The 20,979-nt window shown below is 34.6% G+C and overlaps 6 protein-coding genes and 1 long non-coding RNA gene across 15 annotated transcripts in view; 2 read left to right on the top strand and 5 right to left on the bottom strand.

The window, feature by feature from the left end:
• The first annotated feature begins 79 nt into the window (after positions 1-79).
• LOC111600385 (dTTP/UTP pyrophosphatase) lies at positions 80-1,728 on the top strand. Its single transcript, XM_023316462.2, has 4 exons — positions 80-271; positions 334-584; positions 639-785; positions 1,302-1,728. The coding sequence occupies exons 1-4, from the start codon at positions 182-184 to the stop codon at positions 1,441-1,443; spliced, it is 630 nt and encodes a 209-aa protein (XP_023172230.2). The 5' UTR covers positions 80-181; the 3' UTR covers positions 1,444-1,728.
• Positions 707-4,791, top strand: LOC111600383 (argininosuccinate lyase). The gene is made up of 4 exons (XM_023316460.2): positions 707-785; positions 2,436-3,255; positions 3,339-3,739; positions 4,447-4,791. Exons 2-4 carry the CDS (start codon positions 2,511-2,513, stop codon positions 4,726-4,728), a joined length of 1,428 nt encoding a protein of 475 aa, XP_023172228.1. The 5' UTR covers positions 707-785; positions 2,436-2,510; the 3' UTR covers positions 4,729-4,791.
• Positions 713-1,353, bottom strand: LOC111600386. 2 transcript variants are annotated; one of them, XR_002751479.1, is made up of 3 exons: positions 1,300-1,353; positions 956-1,006; positions 713-783 (listed from the first exon to the last, which is right to left on the bottom strand). It is a non-coding gene; the product is annotated as an uncharacterized LOC111600386 (long non-coding RNA). The 2 variants fall into 2 exon arrangements; XR_002751480.1 differs by lacking the exon at positions 1,300-1,353 and adding an exon at positions 1,176-1,275.
• LOC111600384 (tetraspanin-7) lies at positions 4,784-8,047 on the bottom strand. Its single transcript, XM_023316461.1, has 5 exons — positions 7,982-8,047; positions 7,731-7,872; positions 5,958-6,146; positions 5,720-5,890; positions 4,784-5,338 (listed from the first exon to the last, which is right to left on the bottom strand). Exons 2-5 carry the CDS (start codon positions 7,809-7,811, stop codon positions 4,847-4,849), a joined length of 933 nt encoding a protein of 310 aa, XP_023172229.1. The 5' UTR covers positions 7,812-7,872; positions 7,982-8,047; the 3' UTR covers positions 4,784-4,846.
• A 798-nt stretch (positions 8,048-8,845) lies between these two features.
• On the bottom strand, positions 8,846-10,799 carry LOC111600330 (fibrinogen-like protein 1). Its single transcript, XM_030225171.1, has 3 exons — positions 10,715-10,799; positions 9,030-10,008; positions 8,846-8,969 (listed from the first exon to the last, which is right to left on the bottom strand). The coding sequence occupies exons 1-3, from the start codon at positions 10,797-10,799 to the stop codon at positions 8,846-8,848; spliced, it is 1,188 nt and encodes a 395-aa protein (XP_030081031.1).
• A 1,398-nt stretch (positions 10,800-12,197) lies between these two features.
• Positions 12,198-15,664, bottom strand: LOC111600390 (CD63 antigen). Of its 3 annotated transcripts, none has more exons than XM_023316467.2 (4): positions 15,587-15,664; positions 14,054-14,143; positions 12,487-13,089; positions 12,198-12,406 (listed from the first exon to the last, which is right to left on the bottom strand). In XM_023316467.2, exons 2-4 carry the CDS (start codon positions 14,120-14,122, stop codon positions 12,332-12,334), a joined length of 747 nt encoding a protein of 248 aa, XP_023172235.2. In that variant the 5' UTR covers positions 14,123-14,143; positions 15,587-15,664; the 3' UTR covers positions 12,198-12,331. The 3 variants fall into 3 exon arrangements, with proteins under 3 accessions (XP_023172235.2, XP_023172236.2, XP_023172234.2); XM_023316468.2 differs by lacking the exon at positions 15,587-15,664 and adding an exon at positions 14,245-14,263; XM_023316466.2 differs by lacking the exon at positions 15,587-15,664 and having other exon boundaries at positions 14,054-14,275.
• Positions 15,665-17,047: 1,383 nt separating this feature from the next.
• The window catches only part of LOC111600450 (pneumococcal serine-rich repeat protein), a 52,272-nt gene continuing 48,340 nt past the window's right edge, over positions 17,048-20,979 (bottom strand). For 2 of the 6 annotated variants that reach the window (XM_023316548.2, XM_023316547.2), the window contains exon 10: positions 18,457-19,782. In XM_023316548.2, the coding sequence (XP_023172316.2) occupies positions 18,845-19,782 (938 nt within the window). In that variant the 3' untranslated portion in view covers positions 18,457-18,844. Of the gene's footprint in view, positions 17,348-18,456; positions 19,783-20,893; positions 20,961-20,979 lie in introns of those variants that run through there. The other 4 variants (XM_023316549.2, XM_023316552.2, XM_023316553.2 and 1 more) reach the window with 4 other exon arrangements.

Consider the following 20,979-nt stretch of genomic DNA (forward strand, 5'->3'; position numbering starts at 1 on the left):
TATCAATAATTTATGTATTTATACCTTTTTTAAGCATTCAGCATTTTTTAGCCACTACAAATGACTTAGTAGTTTTTTTGTATTTATCGATAACTCTCGAATCGATTGTGTTGCACATGTTTTGGGTTTTTCGTGTTACGCGGTCTTTTCTTAATAAATTGTAAATTATTAAATTTGTATAATGTTGGCGCCTATAAAACACTTGTTAAACAATTATCGAATAGTTCTGGCAAGCGGCTCGCCACGTCGACAGGAACTAGTACAAATGCTGGTAAGTCCATCAAATTCTAACTGAAAAGTTCAGAAAGTAAAGCTTTTGCTTATTATTTTTAGGGTCTCAGTGCGGAGCTCTGCCCTTCGACATTTGAAGAGAATCTTAATAGGACAGACTTCAAAGACTTCTCCGACTACATAGAGGCGACTGCCTTGGGAAAGGCAGAGGAAGTCTTTCAGCGGTTGAGCAGGGTGGGCCATGGCGATGGCCGTCAACTGATTGTCATAGCGGCTGATACGATGGTTACGTTTGGCAAAGAGGTCTTCGGAAAGCCCAAGGATGCGGACGATGCTGTGCGCATGCTGACAAAGTATTGCCTAATTCATTTATCCGCTTTTAAGTGATTGCATGTTTGCCCTTGCAGGCTCTCCGGCGCCTGCAATCGCGTCTTTACGGGCGTCGTCCTCAAACATTCGAATGCCGTTCGTCAATTTACGGACACGGCGGACGTGTACTTTGGCCAACTGACAGAGGAGCAGATCCAGAGCTATGTGGACAGCGGTGATCCACTGTAAGTAGCAGCAAAAACAGAATTTTAATAGATACTGTAGCTAGATGCATTGATGCTGCTAGATTTCATTATCAAACCAATATTCATAAAAGCCGGCACATATATATACATATATATAAATACATATCTATATATATACTAATACATATAACATACAATCATATACATACACGCCATTATATATATTCCTAATCTAACTTCTGTCTTCTCTGGATGGGCGCCTGGTAGAGATACAAAATGGAATGATATATAAAGAGAGATCGAAAAATATATTTATAGACACAGATATCAAGATAGTTAGATATATTGATTAACTAATCGATCAATTGATTGATAGATAAGAGATATATACACAAATAGTTAGTTATGTGAGCTATGCTCACTGCTCACTTTCTTCTCCATCTTCATTCGCTCATTCACCTGACCTACACTCTAGGCGAGACAGAGCAGTACAGAGTGTACTTGTAATCTTGCTAGACTTGACACTTCATTTGTGATTCAACTTTTCACCTACAGTGATAAGGCTGGCGCCTATGGGGTGCAAGGTCCTGGCGGAGCATTAATACATCGCATCGATGGTGACTTCTACTGTGTGATGGGCCTGCCACTGCACCGTCTGTGCTGCGAGCTAAACAAACTCTTTCTGGAGGATCTCTAGTGCGTAGCAACGAAAGAAAAACAAGAATACAATGAAAAGCAACGAGTTATGCTTATCAAAATCCGAAATTTGTAATCTTGCACGTCATAGGCTACACTTCAAGCGCTATGAGTCTGTATAGTTGATAAGGCGTCGTATTTGTGTTAGTAATAATTGTTCGTTTTTGTTTGTCTATAGACTAATTCAAGAGTACAAATTAAAAAAAAAAAAACAACTAAAGAAAAAAAAGCATTTTTTTGCCCTCCTTTTTACACTTAAAGTCAAATGGTTGTGTTATTTATACTAACTACACAGTGGTTCAGATTCGATATAATATAATTATTATTAATTATTTTTTTTTTGCAAATATTTTATCAAGTATTTCGTCTTTGTAATTGTTTTTAACAAGCTTCAAATATATTGTAAAATATAAATGTGTACAAATAAATAAATAAAATTAATATTAGTTTAAAAACTTTATATTTAATAATGATATATATATATATATATATATGTATATATATATATATATATATATATATATAAATAAATTAAATTTAAATTTAGCAATAAAATGATAAATTCATTGCATTTAATAATACAAAAATGGTATAGTTTGATAAACTGTTGAAATATAACAAAAAATAATTGTTGAATGTTCATTGAAAAAATGAAAAAAAAAATATTTTAATTTTTAAACAATTAGTAAAAATATCTTTAATAACTTAAATTAATAATTGTTACATAAATTTTCGTTTAATGTGCGAAAACAAAAACTAATGAATTTTCTAAATGTAACAACTAATTTGCAACCACTGTGCTTGTAGTGCTCTCTTCCGTGCAGGCAACGGATCACTTTGACTCTATCGCTTAAACAAGCGGCCATAAAATCATATGGAAAAGTAACGCATATTTCCAAAGATAACGCTAAGATTATATAAAGAGAAAAGGAAAAAAACCTAACCGAACACAATAATTTCAAAATATATACACAATTATTAATATTTTTATAGAATTGTACCACACATGCAGCTCGCATTCAGAGCGTGATCGTCAGAGGTGAAGCAACCCAATTCAAGACAAATAAAATGACGCAAAAGCCACAAGCGAAGCAAGAGACTGACAACTGCTATCAGCTGTGGGGTGGACGTTTCAGCGAGCAGCCGCACGCGGCGCTGCAGGAGCTCAATATTAGTCTGCCACACGATGCACGACTCTATGCGGTCGACCTGGATGCCAGCAAGGCGTATGCGGAGGCATTGATGCGTGCGGGTCATTTGAATGCCGTTGAGGGCGATAAGTTGATCAAGAGTTTGGAGCTAATACGCTACGATTGGATCGAACGTCTCATCAAGTTCGAGGCGAGCGACGAGGATGTGCACACGGTTAATGAACGGCTGCTCGTACAGCTGACCGGAGATCTGGGCCAGCGTCTGCATACGGGACGCAGTCGCAACGATCAGGTGGTCACCGACATGAAGCTCTGGCTGCGCAAGGCCATACGCGAAACGTTGGGCCGCCTCCGGCTGGTGATCAAGGCAATTGTCCAGCAGGCCGAAACACATTTGGGCATTCTGATGCCGGGCTATACGCACCTGCAGCGCGCCCAACCCGTTCAGTTCTCGCATTGGCTGCTCGCGCACGCCTTTGCCCTGCGCGAGGACTGCCAGCGGCTCGCCGAGCTGCGTGATCGATCGAATGTCCTGCCCTTGGGCAGTGGCGCCCTAGCAGGCAATCCTTTGGGCATCGATCGCCTGTGGCTGGCCGAACGTCTAGGATTCGCTGGCGTTACGGGCAATAGCATGCATGCCGTGGGCGATCGCGACTTTGTGGGTGAGTGCGAGCTAGAATATAACCTTAGATCTGTGAAAAACCGGGCTGCATCATCTCCAATGTGACTCCCTCTTGCTTTTCAGTTGATTTCATTTATTGCTGTTCGATGGTCAGTCTGCATCTGTCGCGACTTGCCGAGGATCTCATTATCTATAGCACTAAGGAATTTGATTTCATCAAAATCGCTGACAGTTTCTCCAGTGGCAGCAGTTTGATGCCACAGAAACGCAATCCAGATAGCCTGGAACTAATACGCGGCATCTCCGGTCTAATCACGTCCAATCTGACAGGCATCATGATGACCATCAAGGGCACACCCTCCACATATAATAAGGATCTGCAATTCGACAAGCAATATTGCTTCCAGGCCTACGACAAGCTGACGCAATGCTTAAATGTCGCTGTGGGTGTGGTTGAAACCATGCAAGTGCAGCGACATCAAATGGAATCGGCGCTCAGCTCAGACATGTTGGCCACGGACTGGGTGAGTAGAGATTCGAAATAGACAGACGTACATATGTTACATAAATACATACGTACAATCAAATGATATGCATATTTATATCCATATTCATTTAAGAAAATATATTTTTCTTCCACATGTTCCAAATGTTTCCTATCCAAATATTTAAGTGCTTAGTTTTCTTTTGTTTTTCTTAATGTTGTTCATCAATCAGCAAGTCCGTCAGTCAGTCAATCATTCACACAATATTCTTAAGCATTTTGCTCTTCAGACATATTCTGTAAGGTGAAATTACTTGCGCTCTTGCTGCCTACGCTTTATCAATCGATCAATCCGATCTGCACGCTTTTGATCTTAATTTTTTCTTTTCCACCTCTCCAAAGTTCAGCTTGACATGCATCATCAATCAGTCAGTCAATTTTACATAATTATTTAATGTTGTTTGTCTCCGCTTCTTGCATATTGCTTTCACATTTATATAAACGCTGGTCATCAATCAGTCAGTCAGTCAGACTTTCAATCAAGCAACAGGCCATTTAGCGATGCATCTTTCCTTGTAATCCTACTAATGCAAATATTCTCTTCTCTCTAGTTCAAGCAGTTTAGGTCTATTAAGCTTTGATTCGTTCTAGATCTTACAGTTACCTTATCTTATCTCAAGCTTACACTTTTTATTCAGTCAGTCAATCAATCAATAAACATTAATTACATTTTGCTTCTGCTTTCAGGCCTACTACCTGGTGCGCAAAGGGATTCCCTTCCGGCAGGCACATCATCACATCGGCTGCGTCGTCGCCTTGGCAGAGCAACGTGGCGTAGACATTACGGAGGTGCCGCTGGGCGAGCTGCAGCAGATATGCTCAGCGTTCGGAGCCGACATAGCCAGCGTGGCTGACTATGGCTACAATGTGCAGCAGTATGATGCAATCGGTGGCACGTCGACGGCCAGCATAGTCGAGCAGTTGCGGCTGCTTAAGAATTTGGACAAAGAATTGCGACAACAGTCCTAGAACCGATTCGCTTTATTTGACTTTGGCTTTGGCTTTCGTTTAGTTAACAAATTAAATATTTTTTTACATTATTATTTAAGTGTTGTTATTTTTATTAATATAATTGCTTGCTGTTGCCTCAGTTGACGCTGGGACTCTGGGGTGTGTAAGTGTAGGGTTCGTGGGTGCCCAGATCGTTGCTATTCTCCAGCTGCTGATAGCCGCTCATTGCCGAATTGGCTGGCAGTCCCACCTTGCCACCGGAAATGAGGACGCCCAGGCTTTGCTGCAGCTGCCAGCGGCGTGCCTCGCGTATCGACTTGTTGCGACGCAATGTCTTGGCCAGCATAAAGGCACAGAGCACGCCCAGCAGCTGGACGAAGGCGACAGTTGTTGCGCCCGTGGCAATCAGCATTGTGCTCTGCGACATGATGAAATTCATCTTGTTGAAGCAGCCATATTCGTAGGGCTCCAAGCAGTTCACCTCGTTGTTGTCGTTGGGATCCTCGGCGAGGCTGCCGCAGCATGAAATTGGCACCACCACATTATCCGAATCCAGATGGCTCATGTTCTTGTTGGGCGAATAGTATTGCTTCCAGTCATCAGGACTGATAACGCCGCAGCAGCCCAACTAAAAAAGACAAATTTAAAAATATTGAATAAATTATAGCTGCAAATAAAACTTATTTTAAACATTTACATTAAATGGAATCATATTCAATAAATATATTTTTAATTGTAATAATTATTTTTTTAGGGTAAAATTTGCAAGGATATTTAAACTTCTGGATTAGTTAATTTAATTATTGAAAATGATGTACAGAAACTCAAGAAGACTTCATTATATTTAATAATATTTTTACATTTAAAAATGGGTTTAACTGTAAACTAAACTTGAATTATTAATTTAAATATTGTATGTTAAGATATTAGTAATTAAATAAAATATAAATATAATAAGACTTAAATTGAGTTCTTTTATTTAATTAAATGGTTGAGTCAATATACTTACTCCAGATTGCATAAAGTCCACTCCGACAGCCACATTGGCGTCCTTTTCGTATATGGATAATGCCTCGGTCATGGTGCGCCAAAGCATTTCCTTAACCTGCGATTGCATGACAAAAGCGGCAATTGCCGCCGACACTTCCAGTATGAAGACGAGGAACAGGCAAACACCATACTGTCAAATATATATGATATGGCTTTATAAAAGACGGTGCTCATTCATTAGCTCTGCGCCCACTCACCAGGTTGATGACCATAACGCTCTCTTTGACCGCTCCATAGGCACCGAGGGTGGCCACGGCAATAAGGATGAAACCAATGGCAATCAAGAGGGCGGGAGGCGACGAGAAGTGTCCATCGATAAAGAGACTAAAGTCGCCAAAAATTGCCTGAATGGTTGTGCCAACCATGATCAGCAATATAGCTGTCAGCTAGGGGTTACAAAAAAAAAAATAAATAAAAAAAAACCATTATATATATATATAATTGAAACATATACAAGTGAAAAAACAGTAAAAATTTTTAAGTTAACAAATTCAGTTAGCAATCGCACGTCAAATAACGTTTAGGCGACGCTGGGGTTCAGTGTCAGATTTTTCTATTATATTGTTTTGCATCGTCTTGAATAGTTTCTAGTATTTAGAAGCTTCAAGCTTGCATTTAATTAACGATTTGTCCTTCCTTTTATTCAGATGTGAAAATATTACTTTATCATATTTTTTTTTTATTAAATTTCTAACAATATTTTTGAATATTTATTATAAGTTAAAAATATTGAATTAAATTTTTGTTTGCAAAAAATGTATTCAATAAAATATTGAAATTTTTGTTTTAATAAAAACTTAAAGAAATTTGTAAAAGAATTCCAACTTTTTGAAGATTTATAATAATAATTTTTTTACCTTTACATAAACAAAACAAAAAACATATTTTCTGTTGTAAATCGGATGTACAATTTTAGGTTTTCCAAAATTTCCTTTTCCATTCAGCTTCCAGATTTATTTGGCATCTAAATTTTTACATATCTAATCATTTGTTATTTTATTTTCTTTTTTATGTATTTTGTCGATTTCTTTTATTTTTAAATTATTGAATTTTACAATTTGTTTTTATATGTAAATAAATAATTAAGGAGAAACTATACTTTTTTTTACATTTTGTCTGAATATAGTTGGAAAGCAGCAAAGCTGATAAGTGAGTATATTTCATTTAGTAAATGCTTTCGACCAATTTGATGTATAGTTTTTTCGTAAAAAAATCAGGTAAGCAACTGATTATAGATACAGGGAAACAGAAATAGATAAGAAATGAAGCAAACGTTGAGTAACGACCTTTCAGGTTTTTCTTCCCTTTGAAATTCTCTTCAAAGTTTAGAAGTACTTAAGTAGAATAAGTAATATTTAACGCTGTCTGGCAGCTGTTTTTATTGTTTGCGTCAGATAATTATGAGGTGAAAAAAAGTAAAATAAAAAACCTTGGAATATACGCACTTACGAACGCTCTTTTCAAGTTTTATATTGATTATCTTGTCGCGAGCATAAAATATTCAGATGTCATTTCAAACATAGCCTTAGACTGGAAGTAGATGTGGGACAAACTCAAGTAAAACATATATAATATTTCCAAATATAGGTTTTGATTTAGTTTCATGGTTTCAACCGAACACGTCATCACAATCGTCTGTTATCTTTATTGGAAAACAAATAGGCGCGTCCGAACCGTTGCTCTCTTTGCGCCCCTTCTCTGCGCTTCTCAAGCAGCAAGCATTTATACAAAAGTACGCTTTACATATGTATGAGATTCACAAATACCAAAACAATTGCTCAACTACTGATAAGCGCGAAATATCGCGTTATCATCAAAGCTTTGATACAAATATATATATTTATATTTATGTACAAGCAAAATAGGTATATATACAATTATATCTATTCGAAATCAAAATGGCGTCGCTTTTCAACTTATGAATCATGTAGATTACTGTTACTTATTTTTTTAAGATTTGAAAAACTTACCGCAAACATAAAGCTCACTATGATGAGCATATATTTGGCGCAGCGCATTCCGGAATTTAATTCCAGCTCCCGATTCGCCATTTTGTTGAATTCAATATGATTTGCTTCTCGTGTTTTTGTTTTTTTTTTTTAAAGCTGTTTGCTGCAAGTTGTTAATTATAAAAAGTATTTAATTATTATTATTTTTTTTCATTTTAATTTATTTGTTTTTTTTTTTTGTTTTTGTTTTTCTCCGCCCCCACAAAACGTACTTTAACTTTTGCTGGCTACACGTTGACTGAGCTTCAGTGCGGGAACGTTGCCAGTTGCGAACGCCAAACGGTTCTCGGCTCTTGGCCAAGTAGCCACACACATACACACACCCACACACATACACACACTCGTTCGGTCTCTCTTGCTCTCTTCGCCTCTTATCAGTCAATACATGTTCATTTTTTTTACTCAACGTACTAGATAAAAACCAGCGATAAGATTTGACCCTCAATTCATTACGTTTTGCAATAATATATGAAAATAGTTCAGCTTTTTATATATTCGATTTTTTGTTTTCTATGTATGTATAAGAGTCCTTACCGTGTTTCCTTACATTACCCAGCCGAACCGTATAAGGTTTTCCCAAGTGCAAGGTCATTGTTGGGTTTTAGTAGACTGGAGCATGTGTTATCGATTCGACAATATATGAAAGTTCCAAATGAGTCAACTACTATGCTTTATCGATTTTTAAATTGCACTGCACGCAAAACCATTTCAATTATTCACGGACTGTGGTCAAGCATGCGAACTAGACAGATTATATTTGACAGTCGTCCAACAATTAGACTAAGTACTTGGGCAAATATATTTATTCAATTTTTATTTTTGGACTTAGCGTTAAGTTCTATTTTAGCAATCTAGCTAGAGTTATTCAAATTATTAACTTTTCTTAACACTTCGCCTTGCATACTTTTTGGGATCAACATTTTAATCGATTTAAAACAAATTTAACAATCATAATAAATGAAAATTAAATTAAAATGTAGAAAAAAATTGGAAAGATGTGAAAAAAATGTATTTAAGACAGTAAAATATTTTTAAAAATTTTATTTTTAAAAAATTTTATATGATAATTTCAAATCTTAAAAAACTTTTGCCCGGATCATCATTTGTGCGAACTTAATCGGATTTAAGTGCCATTCATTCCAAGATATGCCCCTTCTCCTTAGTCCAACATCTTCAGTTGTATATAGTTCGTTTAAGTTACTGAAATGATCAAAATTTCAATAATCTGTATAATATTAAAGACTTTTGTGTTATTTTTACCAGGAACGGCAATTATTAAACCACCATCCAGATTTATACAGAATCGCACTGCTATTATTAGCTCTGTCATTATCCCGATCTTTTGTTGAAAATTTCATGCCTATATGGTAAATAAGGGAATCTCCAGCATTTCCCGAAAAATCGCCAACCTTTATTATCTTATACGATTCTTCTTCGCTTCCAATAAGGAAATCGCTGTATCGGGCATATCGGGTTTCATTATTGAAGTCCTCTAATTGAATATACAATTCATGCGGCTGCGATTGCGTAAGCAAATGCATCTTCTCCAATCCTATGAAATATTCATGTTGCAAGTCGCCAAAGCCTGCCTTGTATTCCTCCCAGTTTCTGTTGAAGTCTTCAGTCCCATCCATCCTACGTTGAATCACAATCCAACCAGATCCCGCTATCTTGAAGTCGCAGGGCACGAGGAATGGCTCGATGTGTGGCAACTTAATTATAGATGCGATCGATTTGCCTAGGCAGTTAGATCCTTCTAAGATTTTCATATATTCTGTTTGCTTCGTTTGTAGATCATTTATCTTCGCCCCATTTGCAGTACTTTTAAGTTCAAGATCCGATATTCTAAGATCTTTCTCCTTTATCAAAGTCTTAAGTCTTAGTATTTCCTTATCATTTTCATTCTCCATTTCATTCTTCTTAGCCTTGTAGCTATTGATAAGCTCAGTCTGAAGAGCCAATTCCTTATCCCTGACTTCAATTAACTGAAGTTGAGAAGCCAATTGCTTATCTTTGGCTTCAGTCAACTGAAGCTGAAGAGCCAATTGCTTATCCTTTGACTCCAGATTTACATTCACCTGCTTATCTTTGGACTTAAGTAATTCAATCTGAAGAGCCAATTGCTTATCCTTGGCTTCAATTAGTTGAAGCTGAAGAGCAAATTGCTTATCCTTGGTTTCAATCAACTGAAGGTTGGCAGTCAATTCTTTATCTTTAAGCTCAATTTTTTTCTGTTGATCTGCTATAGTATGAATATATTCGTCAACTTTAAGTTCTTTTTCTGCTACAGACTTCTCCTTCCTTCTCCTTCCAAGCTCTTCACTTATCCCAATAAAGAAACCTCGTATTTCGCAGCTTATAGTTTCTAATCATTCTTCCAAACGCCAATTGACGTCAGATGGTGGAGGTAGAGGCGTTATCAAATAGGAACTTCTGACACACGAAATGGACAAAAATTCCCACTTGATATTGCAAGCGGGTCTAAAAGCTAAGCTTATCAAAGTCAGACGCTTTGAATTTAATTGTTTTCGCTAGATCTTTTCTACTCTCAGTGGATTTAATAACTTTCAATTGTATTTCTTCTATAGATGTCTCCTAACCTGTAGCAGTGGGATTCGCATTGGGTATCTAGGTCTCCCTAGATTGTGCTAAGCTGAAATTTACATTTTAATTATAAATTACTTAGAAGAAACAGTAAGAGTCGAAAATCAAGAATATCCAAAAGGAGTATAATCAGGATGCCTATGAAGTGACTCATAGGAGAGGAGTAGGCTTTGAGCGAGGCCTTATAAGCAATAGCATAGCCAGACAAGATAATTCCTACACGGTGCTTAACGATAAGAGACCACAAAATATACTTTTAAGTATGGGAACTGGTCATAGCTATAAATCTCATTGGCACAAACGCATAACCGACTAATTTTAGTTCGGCTAGACTAAGTTACATTGACGCAGCTCACGGGCCTCACACTCAAAGGTCAGGTGTACCACGGTCGGGATATCGGCTGGCATACATAAATACAGCAGCATAGCTGAAGAGGTATCTTCAGGGCGGTGTTATACGAGGGAAACTTAAGTGGAAAAGACATCTATCAAGTATGATATCGGTGGAGTCGAACGACATATAACTGACCAATCAAATTCATGACGCTTAAACTGAGAATAACCTTATCCCTTATTCCCTATTCCTTATCCCTTATCTCGTATTCCTTATCTCTCATGCCTTATCCTTTATTCATTTTCCAGTAACCATTATCCATTATCCATTATCCATTATCCATTATCCATTATCCATTATCCATTATCCATTATCCATTATCCATTATCCATTATCCATTATCCATTATCCATTATCCATTATCCATTATCCATTATCCATTATCCATTATCCATTATCCATTATCCATTATCCATTATCCATTATCCATTATCCATTATCCATTATCCATTATCCATTATCCATTATCCTTTATCCATTATCCATTATCCATTATCCATTATCCATTATCCATTATCCATTATCCATTATCCATTATCCATCATCTATTATCCATTATCCATTATCCATTATCCATTATCCATTATCCATTATCCCTTATCCATTATCAATTATCCATTATCCGTTATCCATTATCCATTATTCATTATCCATTATCCGTTATCCGTTATCCAATGTCCATTATCCATTATCCATTATCCATTATCCATTATCCATTATTCATTATCCATTATCCATTATCCATTATCCATTATCCATTATCCATTATCCATTATCCATTATCCATTATCCATTATCCATTATCCATTATCCATTATCCATTATCCATTATCCATTATCCATTATCCATTATCCATTATCCATTATACATAATCCATTATCCATTATCCCTTATCTCTTATCCCATATTTCTTAAACATAACAAGGCATGGTTGCTTAGCTGTAAATTAGGGGTCAACAATAGAGTATTCTGGCGGAAGCCTTGTTTGGTCATAGCGCATGCAGTGAAGTTTTAAAGGCGGACTTGCCGAAGAAAGACAAAGTGTGTTCATAAGATGCGAATCCTCACGTATAGCAGGACTACCTCAGCCCGGATAATTACTGCGCTCTGTATCAATCATTCGGTGAATCACTCTGCCAATTAGTTAGTCAATTATTCACTCACTCAGTCAATTAATCAGCTGATCGCTCAACCATTTAGTCCATTAGACAGTTATAGAGAGATTAATTGAACTTACTTTTCTTATCAAGAATATATATATATATATATATATTTATTTATATTAAGTTATACATACTCGATACTTCATGCGACGCCATTTGAATGATTGCGTTACTTTTGCCAGGAAAAAGGCGATTAGATTTGTATTTTCGTAAGAGGCCAATGTAAAAGCTAAATTTGTATTTATTCATAAAAATAAAACTAATTATAAGTTTACAAATATATTTTGTATTAAGGCACGGCAAAGCTAGAACAAATGGTGAATTAACTTGAACTTAAGCGTAAGCTTAGATTTGACGAAATTTCATTAAAATAATAGAGTTCATCTATTAACCCATTGCTCTACATGAAGCCTGTGATGCCATTGCGTATTTTAATCTCTCGTGCTATATAGCAGGCAAAGATGACGCCAAAGAACTAGAAAAAAACAACAAACAAAAACAATGAGAATTTTATAATGTATATGCAGATAGAGATACAGAGTACGGTGAACACACCTGTATAACGGCAATGACAACGCCAGCAGCACCCAAACTAACTGCATGATCTGCTATATAATTGGAAAAGCCGGTTAAGCAGCCCTGATTCTTGTTCAGATTAATATTGTTGATATCCGATATGCAGCTAAAGGTGCCCACGGTACCAGGTGGTATTCTGCAGCACGACAATGGCAATTCGTTGTCTTTTAGATGTAAGGACCAGTCGGTGCTATTACCAACGCCACAGCAATCGAAGTTGCGCTGTACATCGTCCCACAGAATCGTGGTTGGATTTTGTGTCTCATTTGAGTAGCTCTTCATTGAATTGTTTAGCGAGTTCCTGATCAAATCATATGCATCGTTGCGCAATACATAGCCGCTGATGCCAGCTGCCAGTTCCAAAATGAAGATGATGAACAGCATTACCGAGAAACTGAGAATCAGGCAATAGTTCTCCTTCAAAGCACCCCAGCAGCCGAAGAACGTGATCACAATGATAAACGATCCGATCACAATCAAAAATGTTGGTATCGAAAAGAATTTGCTGACCAAAAATATCTCATAGCCGTTGTAAACGGCGCCAACGCCAGCACCAACTGCAATTAATATAATGCCAGTGATCTGTCAATAAGAATTAAATGTTAATGTTTATACATTATAAATTTCAAATAATAGTAATAAATTAAATAATGATGAGTTGTAGCTAGTTCAAGAGGACAGCTCTAGATAAGAGAACCTTTTTGGTATTATAAATAAATAAATAATAAAAGTTAAATTATATTTTAAATATTATAAATTCAAATATATTATATTAATTTTTGTACAATCATATTTAATTAATAATTATCATCATAATTTTGTTTAATTTATTTGTCTAGATTCTGAACGTATCTGTGTTATTTAAAGGTCTCTGCAATCCATATATAATGAACGTAAAAAAAAAATATATAATAATTAAATTACATTTGTTTTTAAATTATTAAAATCAAAATTATGTATATATATTTTTTTAAATTTTATAACTTAATTTAATTGTCTTTCCTATAATTGATTATTTTTATCTCAAGAAACAAAAAGGTTTTTATACTTATAGATTTCTTTGTTAAAATTACAAAACTTTGACTCATAAATAATAGATAGCAATAGTTATTTGATAAAATATGTTTTTTATCTTAATGACTTGAACCAAACATTTATCAATGTCTAAACTTATCGGATATAAAAAGTGAATAATAGAAATATGAATATAATATATATGTTGAAGAGTGTAAAAGCAATTTCACAACTTGCAAAATAGAAAAATAAAAAACAAAATAGAAAATTAATATTTTATTGCTTCAAATAACTAAAGCTAGCGCGCTGCCTAGACATTAGCTATATTTTATATTTTTTTTCTTTTTATTTTACGCTTAAGCACTGTCTATCTAATCAGTATATAAATTCTTATATATACATATATGTATATACTATGCAATCTCAGATAGTTGAACTAATTTGCTGTGGGACTTTGAATCAATGTAAATAATATTGTAACTAATGCATTGTGTGATGAGTCAGAAAATTGATGGCTTGTTCTGTGACTTACCAAAAAGATCAGATTAAATCCAAATAGCGTGTACTTCACAGCATTTGCGCTGCCCGTTAGTAGCGACATGTTAGCAGTTCTCTAAGCACTCTGAAAACAATAAGTAAATACAGTGCTTAACAGTTAACAGGAGAAAATAATGTCTATTAGTTATAACTACAATAATTAAGCAAACAAAACAAAAACACAACCGTCGCGTATTGAAGACAAAACGTTAATAAATGGCGTACAATAAGAAACCAAAGGCAGTATTTTTTTCTTTCCATTCTTTCTAATCATATATACACATAAAAATAGAAAAAAAATTGCGTTTTCTTATCGGCAAACGATATGGCAAACACTTTGTTTAAGCCAAATGTGGTCAGCGAGCAAGTGGCTTTTGTTGTTGCTGCCGTTCAGACAAGATAAACCCAATTTGAGTGCGATAAGATTAGGCTACATATATTTCATTTAACAACATAAACTAAGCAAATATTATATATATTTAACATTTATTTTGATGCATTTGTATGCCCTGAGTCTCATAGAAATAGTTTATTCTATATTAAGTATACGCCAGAATGCACAATATTAAGAGAAAATAACAAAGCAAATATTAATTAAGCAGAGTAATATATAAATATATATATATATATATATATATATATATATATATATATATATATATTTATTAATATATTTATTATACACACTGAAGTCCACTTTAGTTACTATTTTTATATGTCATTTTTTTGTAACATATTAATTTTTTCGCTCTTTATTTGTTATATTTTGTTTATTGTTTACTTTATTTTTACATTCATTTTGTTTTTGCTTTTGTTTATTTTGAAACGTCTGTGTAATATTTCGCATATGTTTACAAAATAAATAATATTTTTCTGAGCGCCCACAGTTGCTTATAAAATATGAACAACATTCAGCTATTGAAGTTGTGTATCTAATTGCTCCTGAGATATCTTAAAATTGGAATTGTATTTTATTTAAAATATACTTTTTAATTTTTGAATACTATTTTAGTACAAATATATTGTTTCAAACTTTATAATATAACCGGATTCAAAAATTTAATTTATTTTTTATGTAAAAATAATTTGAAATATTTATACACCTGTCAAAATGTAAACCACTCCATTTATAAATATATTAATCTGTATCATAAAACATTTCGCTGTAAGACGTATTAATGCCTTATCGAGGTTTATTAGTGCAATGCACACCTGAGCAGAATTTCACTTCAAAGATAAGTTCACTGGCGATATTGATGGTATAGTCTTGTATAACGATGTTGTATATATTTTTCTATATTTTGCAATATTGATAATTAACTGATAAAATTGATGACTCATGCCGGCCAAATTAATGAATCACCAAATATTTTGCGTAGACATACATACATATATACAATAAAAACTGATGCGACAGAAATCACATTTTTTATTTTAGGTTTCTTAGTGATATATGGTAATATTTGTAGTTTATTCCGTTGGGTGAACTTCTCGACACACGTTGATATATATATATATAATTACTCACTTCTCTGTCAGCCGGCAAAAAGCTCGGTATAACTGGCGTAAGTAACGACGTTTCGAATACAACTGAGCGGCCCCTTCAGCCTTCACACACTAAAAATAACATTGACGTGTGCCGTTTCAACACCCAGACAGATCTATATGCCACATACTGCCATAGCATATATACATATACATATATACTTGTGTACAGACGTATGTATATGTTTACCTACATATGTAGATGGTCGCAGTGGCGAAAAGATAAAAAACGTTGGCACGAATGGTCGACGTACTTGGTAAAATTATAACTGTAGCATTAAAAGCTTTGTGAAAGTGTTGTGTCGACTTTGAAATATCCTACAGTTGATAATTTACAAATTTTTGTAACAAATATGCTCTTATCGGCTTTGATATGAATGATTATAATAGTTTTGTACATACAATGCTTAAAAATGTACAATTTAATAATAAATTTTATAAAAATATATATATATATATATATATATATATATATATATATATATATAAATATATATATAAATACATATATATATATAAAGTATTTAAACTTATCAGATCTGCAACAACGCATGTGTGCAAATCTTTTCAGCCCGCTAAGTGATAGCATAATACTTTGCACGACTGTGCGGTGCGTATACGTAATATTTACTTTAAAAATGATATATAAATAACAGATTTTCAGCTAAGTAAATATTTTAAATTATGAATTCTCAAAATTCCAAAGTAAATAAACGACTTAAGCTTATAAAAGTTATAAAAGTAAATAATGCAGCAAAATAAAATAGATAAACTGGACAATTAAAATTTAATTTGAAAAATAAACACAATTTTCATTCTGAAAATATTTATTTTTATTTTAAAAAATAATAAATCGAAATGTAGTATAAAAAGACTTTACAAAAAACACAAGCTAATTTTGTTTTTGTTCGTGTGCGAAATAATTTGCTTTTTAAAATTATTGTATAAATGAAATATATTGTCGCATGGGCAAATTATAAAACTTAAAAACTATTAAAGAATATATATGAGTATCATTTGTTATTTTAATATTTATATGAATTGATTTTTTAAGTTTTTCATGTATTTGACTGGGTTAGTTTAAGTAGTCAGGAGTGTCGGAGGTGGAGGCGGACATTGTGGCATAGTTTAATACTTGAATTTTGGTGCTTATGCCGAAAGTTGTATGTGTTTACAGTTGTTTATTTAGTTATAGAAACATATAAAAGGATATGTATATGAATGCGAAAGGAACTGCTTTTGAAAATTGCACGCATCGAATAGTTAAGTTAGTTAGTTAATACATTTCTATGTCATTTTGTAAAATTCATTTGCCAATTGCCAGTAATTTTTTGAAATTTTTGTAAAAACGTGAAAAATTTCAAAAATTACCAGATTTATTCACATAAAATTGGCATCGCATAATGCCTTGTAAAAAAGCATACATATAAATCAGTTAGTTAATTATTAGTTAATTATATTTTTAGTAGTATTTTATTTGTTCTTTCGTTGCTTCGTTCATTCAGCTAGGGCTTAAGGTGATTGTCGGGGTATTCCCACTGCTAATTATTTTCTATCCTTGCCATGGCGATCCCGCTGATGCTTTGTGGCCGCAATCGTCGTCGTGGTCAGGCTATGCACATGATGCTGTGGCGGCTGTCCTCCGTGGTGTTTGCTGCTACTATGCTGCTGGTGCTGGTGTTGGTGCTGGTGATGGTGCTGATGATGGTGATGCTGATGTCCATTCAGTGTGCTTTTACCGTGTCTGCAGTAAGATAGAAAAAACTTGATATTAACGTTATTTAAATATGGATTTTGATATTCAAGTTTAATATGCTTGCTACTTGTTTTTATACATATACAACGTATCCTCTTATAGAGTATATACCAATGTGCTACTTCCACTACGTAGTTCCAGTTTAGTGTTGTTTTGTTTTTGTTTTTTGTCTGGTATATAAGAAAAAATAGAGTAGAGCGAGCGATGTTGATGTTTATTTGTTTGTAGTTCATTTCCAATTTCTTTGATGATAGTTTTTATAGATTGTTTTTTTTTTCATTTTCCAGCAACATGTTCATAGTCAGGTTTTAGAATTGATACTAAAAGTGTGGTTTGAGCGTGCTACTAAAGTGTGAGCTGAGATTTAAGTTTAAAATTAAGAGTTTTAATAAACTATATTTTATTTTAGATTCATGCAGTTTAGTATTTGATTAGAAGATATTCTAAAATTGGAAACACATCTTGTTAAGCTACAATATAGAATACTTTTCAGAAGATCTTTAAGAAATAGTAGTTAACTGCTGTTGAATAAAATTTTTTGCAAAGTGTAACAAAGTTATTATATTTTCTGTTTAATTTTTTTGATTCAAAATTCTTTAGATTTACTAAATTTTGCTTTCACTAAAATGTTTAATATAATTTTAGACTGATTTAAAAATGAGTCTATTTTTCTTAAAATTTTTTCTTATAACACTCAAAAATTCATTGTTTTATTGTGACCTCTTGAAGTATTCTACATAAAAAATATATATATATTTCATATCATAAAATTGAGTTAAAGCGTGAAAGAATTGAGTCATATTAGTTTATTTTAATTTTGTTTTGAAAAGTTAGTCCAACAGAACTACAGAAAGTTTTCCCGGTTAGCTTCTAAGTTCCTAATGCAATCACAACATGCCAACCATTTGCTTAACTAGATAAATAGAAAATGTTTCAAAATTTTGAAAATTTCGCTTACGCTGTGAAAAGTAAAAACAGAACCATGTTCATTCATTGTGTGTTTTGTGTGTGCGGGAATTTTTTTGTTTTATTTTTATATATGTGCAAGGCCGAGTGTACTCCAAAGTAATATATAATACCCGACGCTTCGGCCTACACTCCCTCTCTCTCTCTCTCTCTCTCTCTCCCTGTATCAATCCCTTTTACACTGTCTGTTGCCCGCTCGAATTTTTAAGTAGTATTAGTATGGGGGAGGAACACAGGTTAGATAACTGCGAATCGTTCATTTCGATAAATAATTTGTTTAATATTTCGTGGTGATTTGCGTGCTGCGTTTCGTGAGGTAAATATCAAAGAATGCCCAAAAAATAAATATATATAAAGGTAGAAATATTGTTGGCGTGCAAAGGTTGTTAAACGTGAGCGAAAAACTGTGACTTTGACTGCGACTTCGACTGTGTCAGTGTCTGTTAATTGTGACGAGATCCGGTTTGCGCCCATCCATGTGCGACTTGCTATTTGGTTTTTGGCCTGCTCCAGCGCTGACTATGAACATGTGCAGATGCCGAAGGGCTGGTGCGTTGAGACGCTGCTGCGCACCTGCCGCATGCGCAAACGCTTCGGCCAGCTACCCAGCCGTCCAGCCAGCGGACCACTTCCATTGCCACCAACAATACCGCCGCCACGGCCACTGCTACCAAAAAGCTGGGCATGATCGTTGCTCAAATTGTGTTGATAGGGTCGAAGTTTGCTGCCCGTCAAAGTGGCAGGCGTTGCGTAGAGCAAATAGTTGTCGTAGACATGGCTAACGTTCGAATTGCGCTTGGCTGGCAAATAGGGCAGAAACGCAAAGCTCGAACTGGTCGATTGTGTGCATTTCAGCGATGATTTGCGCGCTGGCTGCTTGCAGCGCAATGTCGATTGATTCGAGTAGCTGGGCGCTTGTGGTATCATTTCCTGCTTAATGCGATGCTCGTAGGCGACAGTGGGCGTGGCTGTGGAACGTATGGGCACGGGCAATAGCGAACGTTTGCGTTTGCGACGCGGTGGCGGCAATGGCAGTGGCAATTGGTGCTCTGTGTGCTTGACTGTTGTTGTTGTTGCTGTTGGTGTTGCCGTTGCAACATCATCATCGATGCTGGCATAGTCGGTTTCCTCGGCGGTTTGTGTATTGGCTAAATTCGTTACGTATACGTACGTCAGTTCGTTGTGCGGTGTTGTTGTGGTTGTTGTTGTTGTGCTGATTGGTGTCGTAGCTGTTGCTGATGTTGCTGCTGTTGCTGGTGCTGTTGCTGTGGTTGATTTGTGCGCTGTTGTGGATTTTGTTGTTGCAATTGCTTTAGCTGTAGTTGTGGCTGCTGCTGTTGTGGACTTTCTGTGTGCGGACATTGCTGTGTCATGATTGTTGCTGCTGCGACTGCTTTTGCTCGACTTGTGCACAGCAGCTGCGCTCGGCTCACTGTGTCTGGAGCGACTGGAGTGACCTGTGTGGAATGGCAAGGGCATCAAATGAGTAGCAATTCAATTTACAAGTGGGCAGAACTATGAACGTTAGAATAATCAGAATTTAGCTTGACTGAGCTACAGACTGTTAGCTGCGGTTTTAGACTAACTGATTGTGGGTGTGTGTGTGTGTATGTGGATCTGTGCTAATATATGCATTGTTGACTGACGTTTGCTACTGGGAAGGAAAGACCTATTTTTGAATGTCAGCAATTTTCTAGCTAATCTAAACTCAATCTATATTTTTATAAAGCAAATAAAATATTATAATTTCACAATATTTTTAAAAGTCCACATGATTTTACTTTTAATTTTTTAACAATTTTTAAAGTCAAAAATAGTATAACTTTTTTTTTAATATTTTTTAGTTTTCTTTAATGTATTTGACATAATCTACAGAAATAAGGTTATGTAAAATACATTAAAAAAAAAAAAACAAAATTTAAAATAAACTTCAAATAATATTAAAATATCTTACACACTTTTTGACTTTAAAAAATGTTTATAAATTATAAAAAAAATCAATCAATGCACATATTTGTAGTTGTATTATTTATATTAATATTTTTGATATTTCATATTATTAATACAAGCGTAAGGTATTTTATTGAATTTTTTTAATTGAATTGATATGTAATTAATATTTTTTAGTTAATTTTTTTTAAATTGGAAATTTTGCACAGAAAGAAGTATAATATAAAATAAATTAATTTATTTTATATATAAAAATATGCCACTAACTAAACTCATTTATGTAATTATTAATCATATATTTTTTAAAATAAATGTATTCTCTATTCATTGTTTCCTTTTTATATTCCAAAAGTTCAACATTTTCAGTATCTATACTGATGAAAATTCTCACATAAATAAGCTATTCTTAAGCTAAGCTAATTGACTTTCAATTGACTTTCATTCCCAGTTCTGCATCTAGGTGTATGAAGGGGGACGTGTGTCGAAATAGCAACAGTTAGCAATAGCCTTGAGTTTTCACTTGATCTAAGCTACTTCGTCAAGTTATGATCTATTGCTTGTGCAGCTTAGTTTTGGTATTGGATGCTGTGTTTGCCACTGGCGGTGGCTCGGGCTAACCTAAAGCGTTTGTTCAGCCGAATCGGCTGTGTGGCACCCATTATGAGCAAGCCCAAAACAAGTAATTCTGCAATAGATACACATGC

This window comes from Drosophila hydei, unplaced genomic scaffold (assembly GCF_003285905.1).
Source record: "Drosophila hydei strain 15085-1641.00,03,60 unplaced genomic scaffold, DhydRS2 tig00008124-arrow-arrow-pilon, whole genome shotgun sequence".
Classification (NCBI taxonomy): Eukaryota; Metazoa; Arthropoda; class Insecta; order Diptera; family Drosophilidae; genus Drosophila; species Drosophila hydei.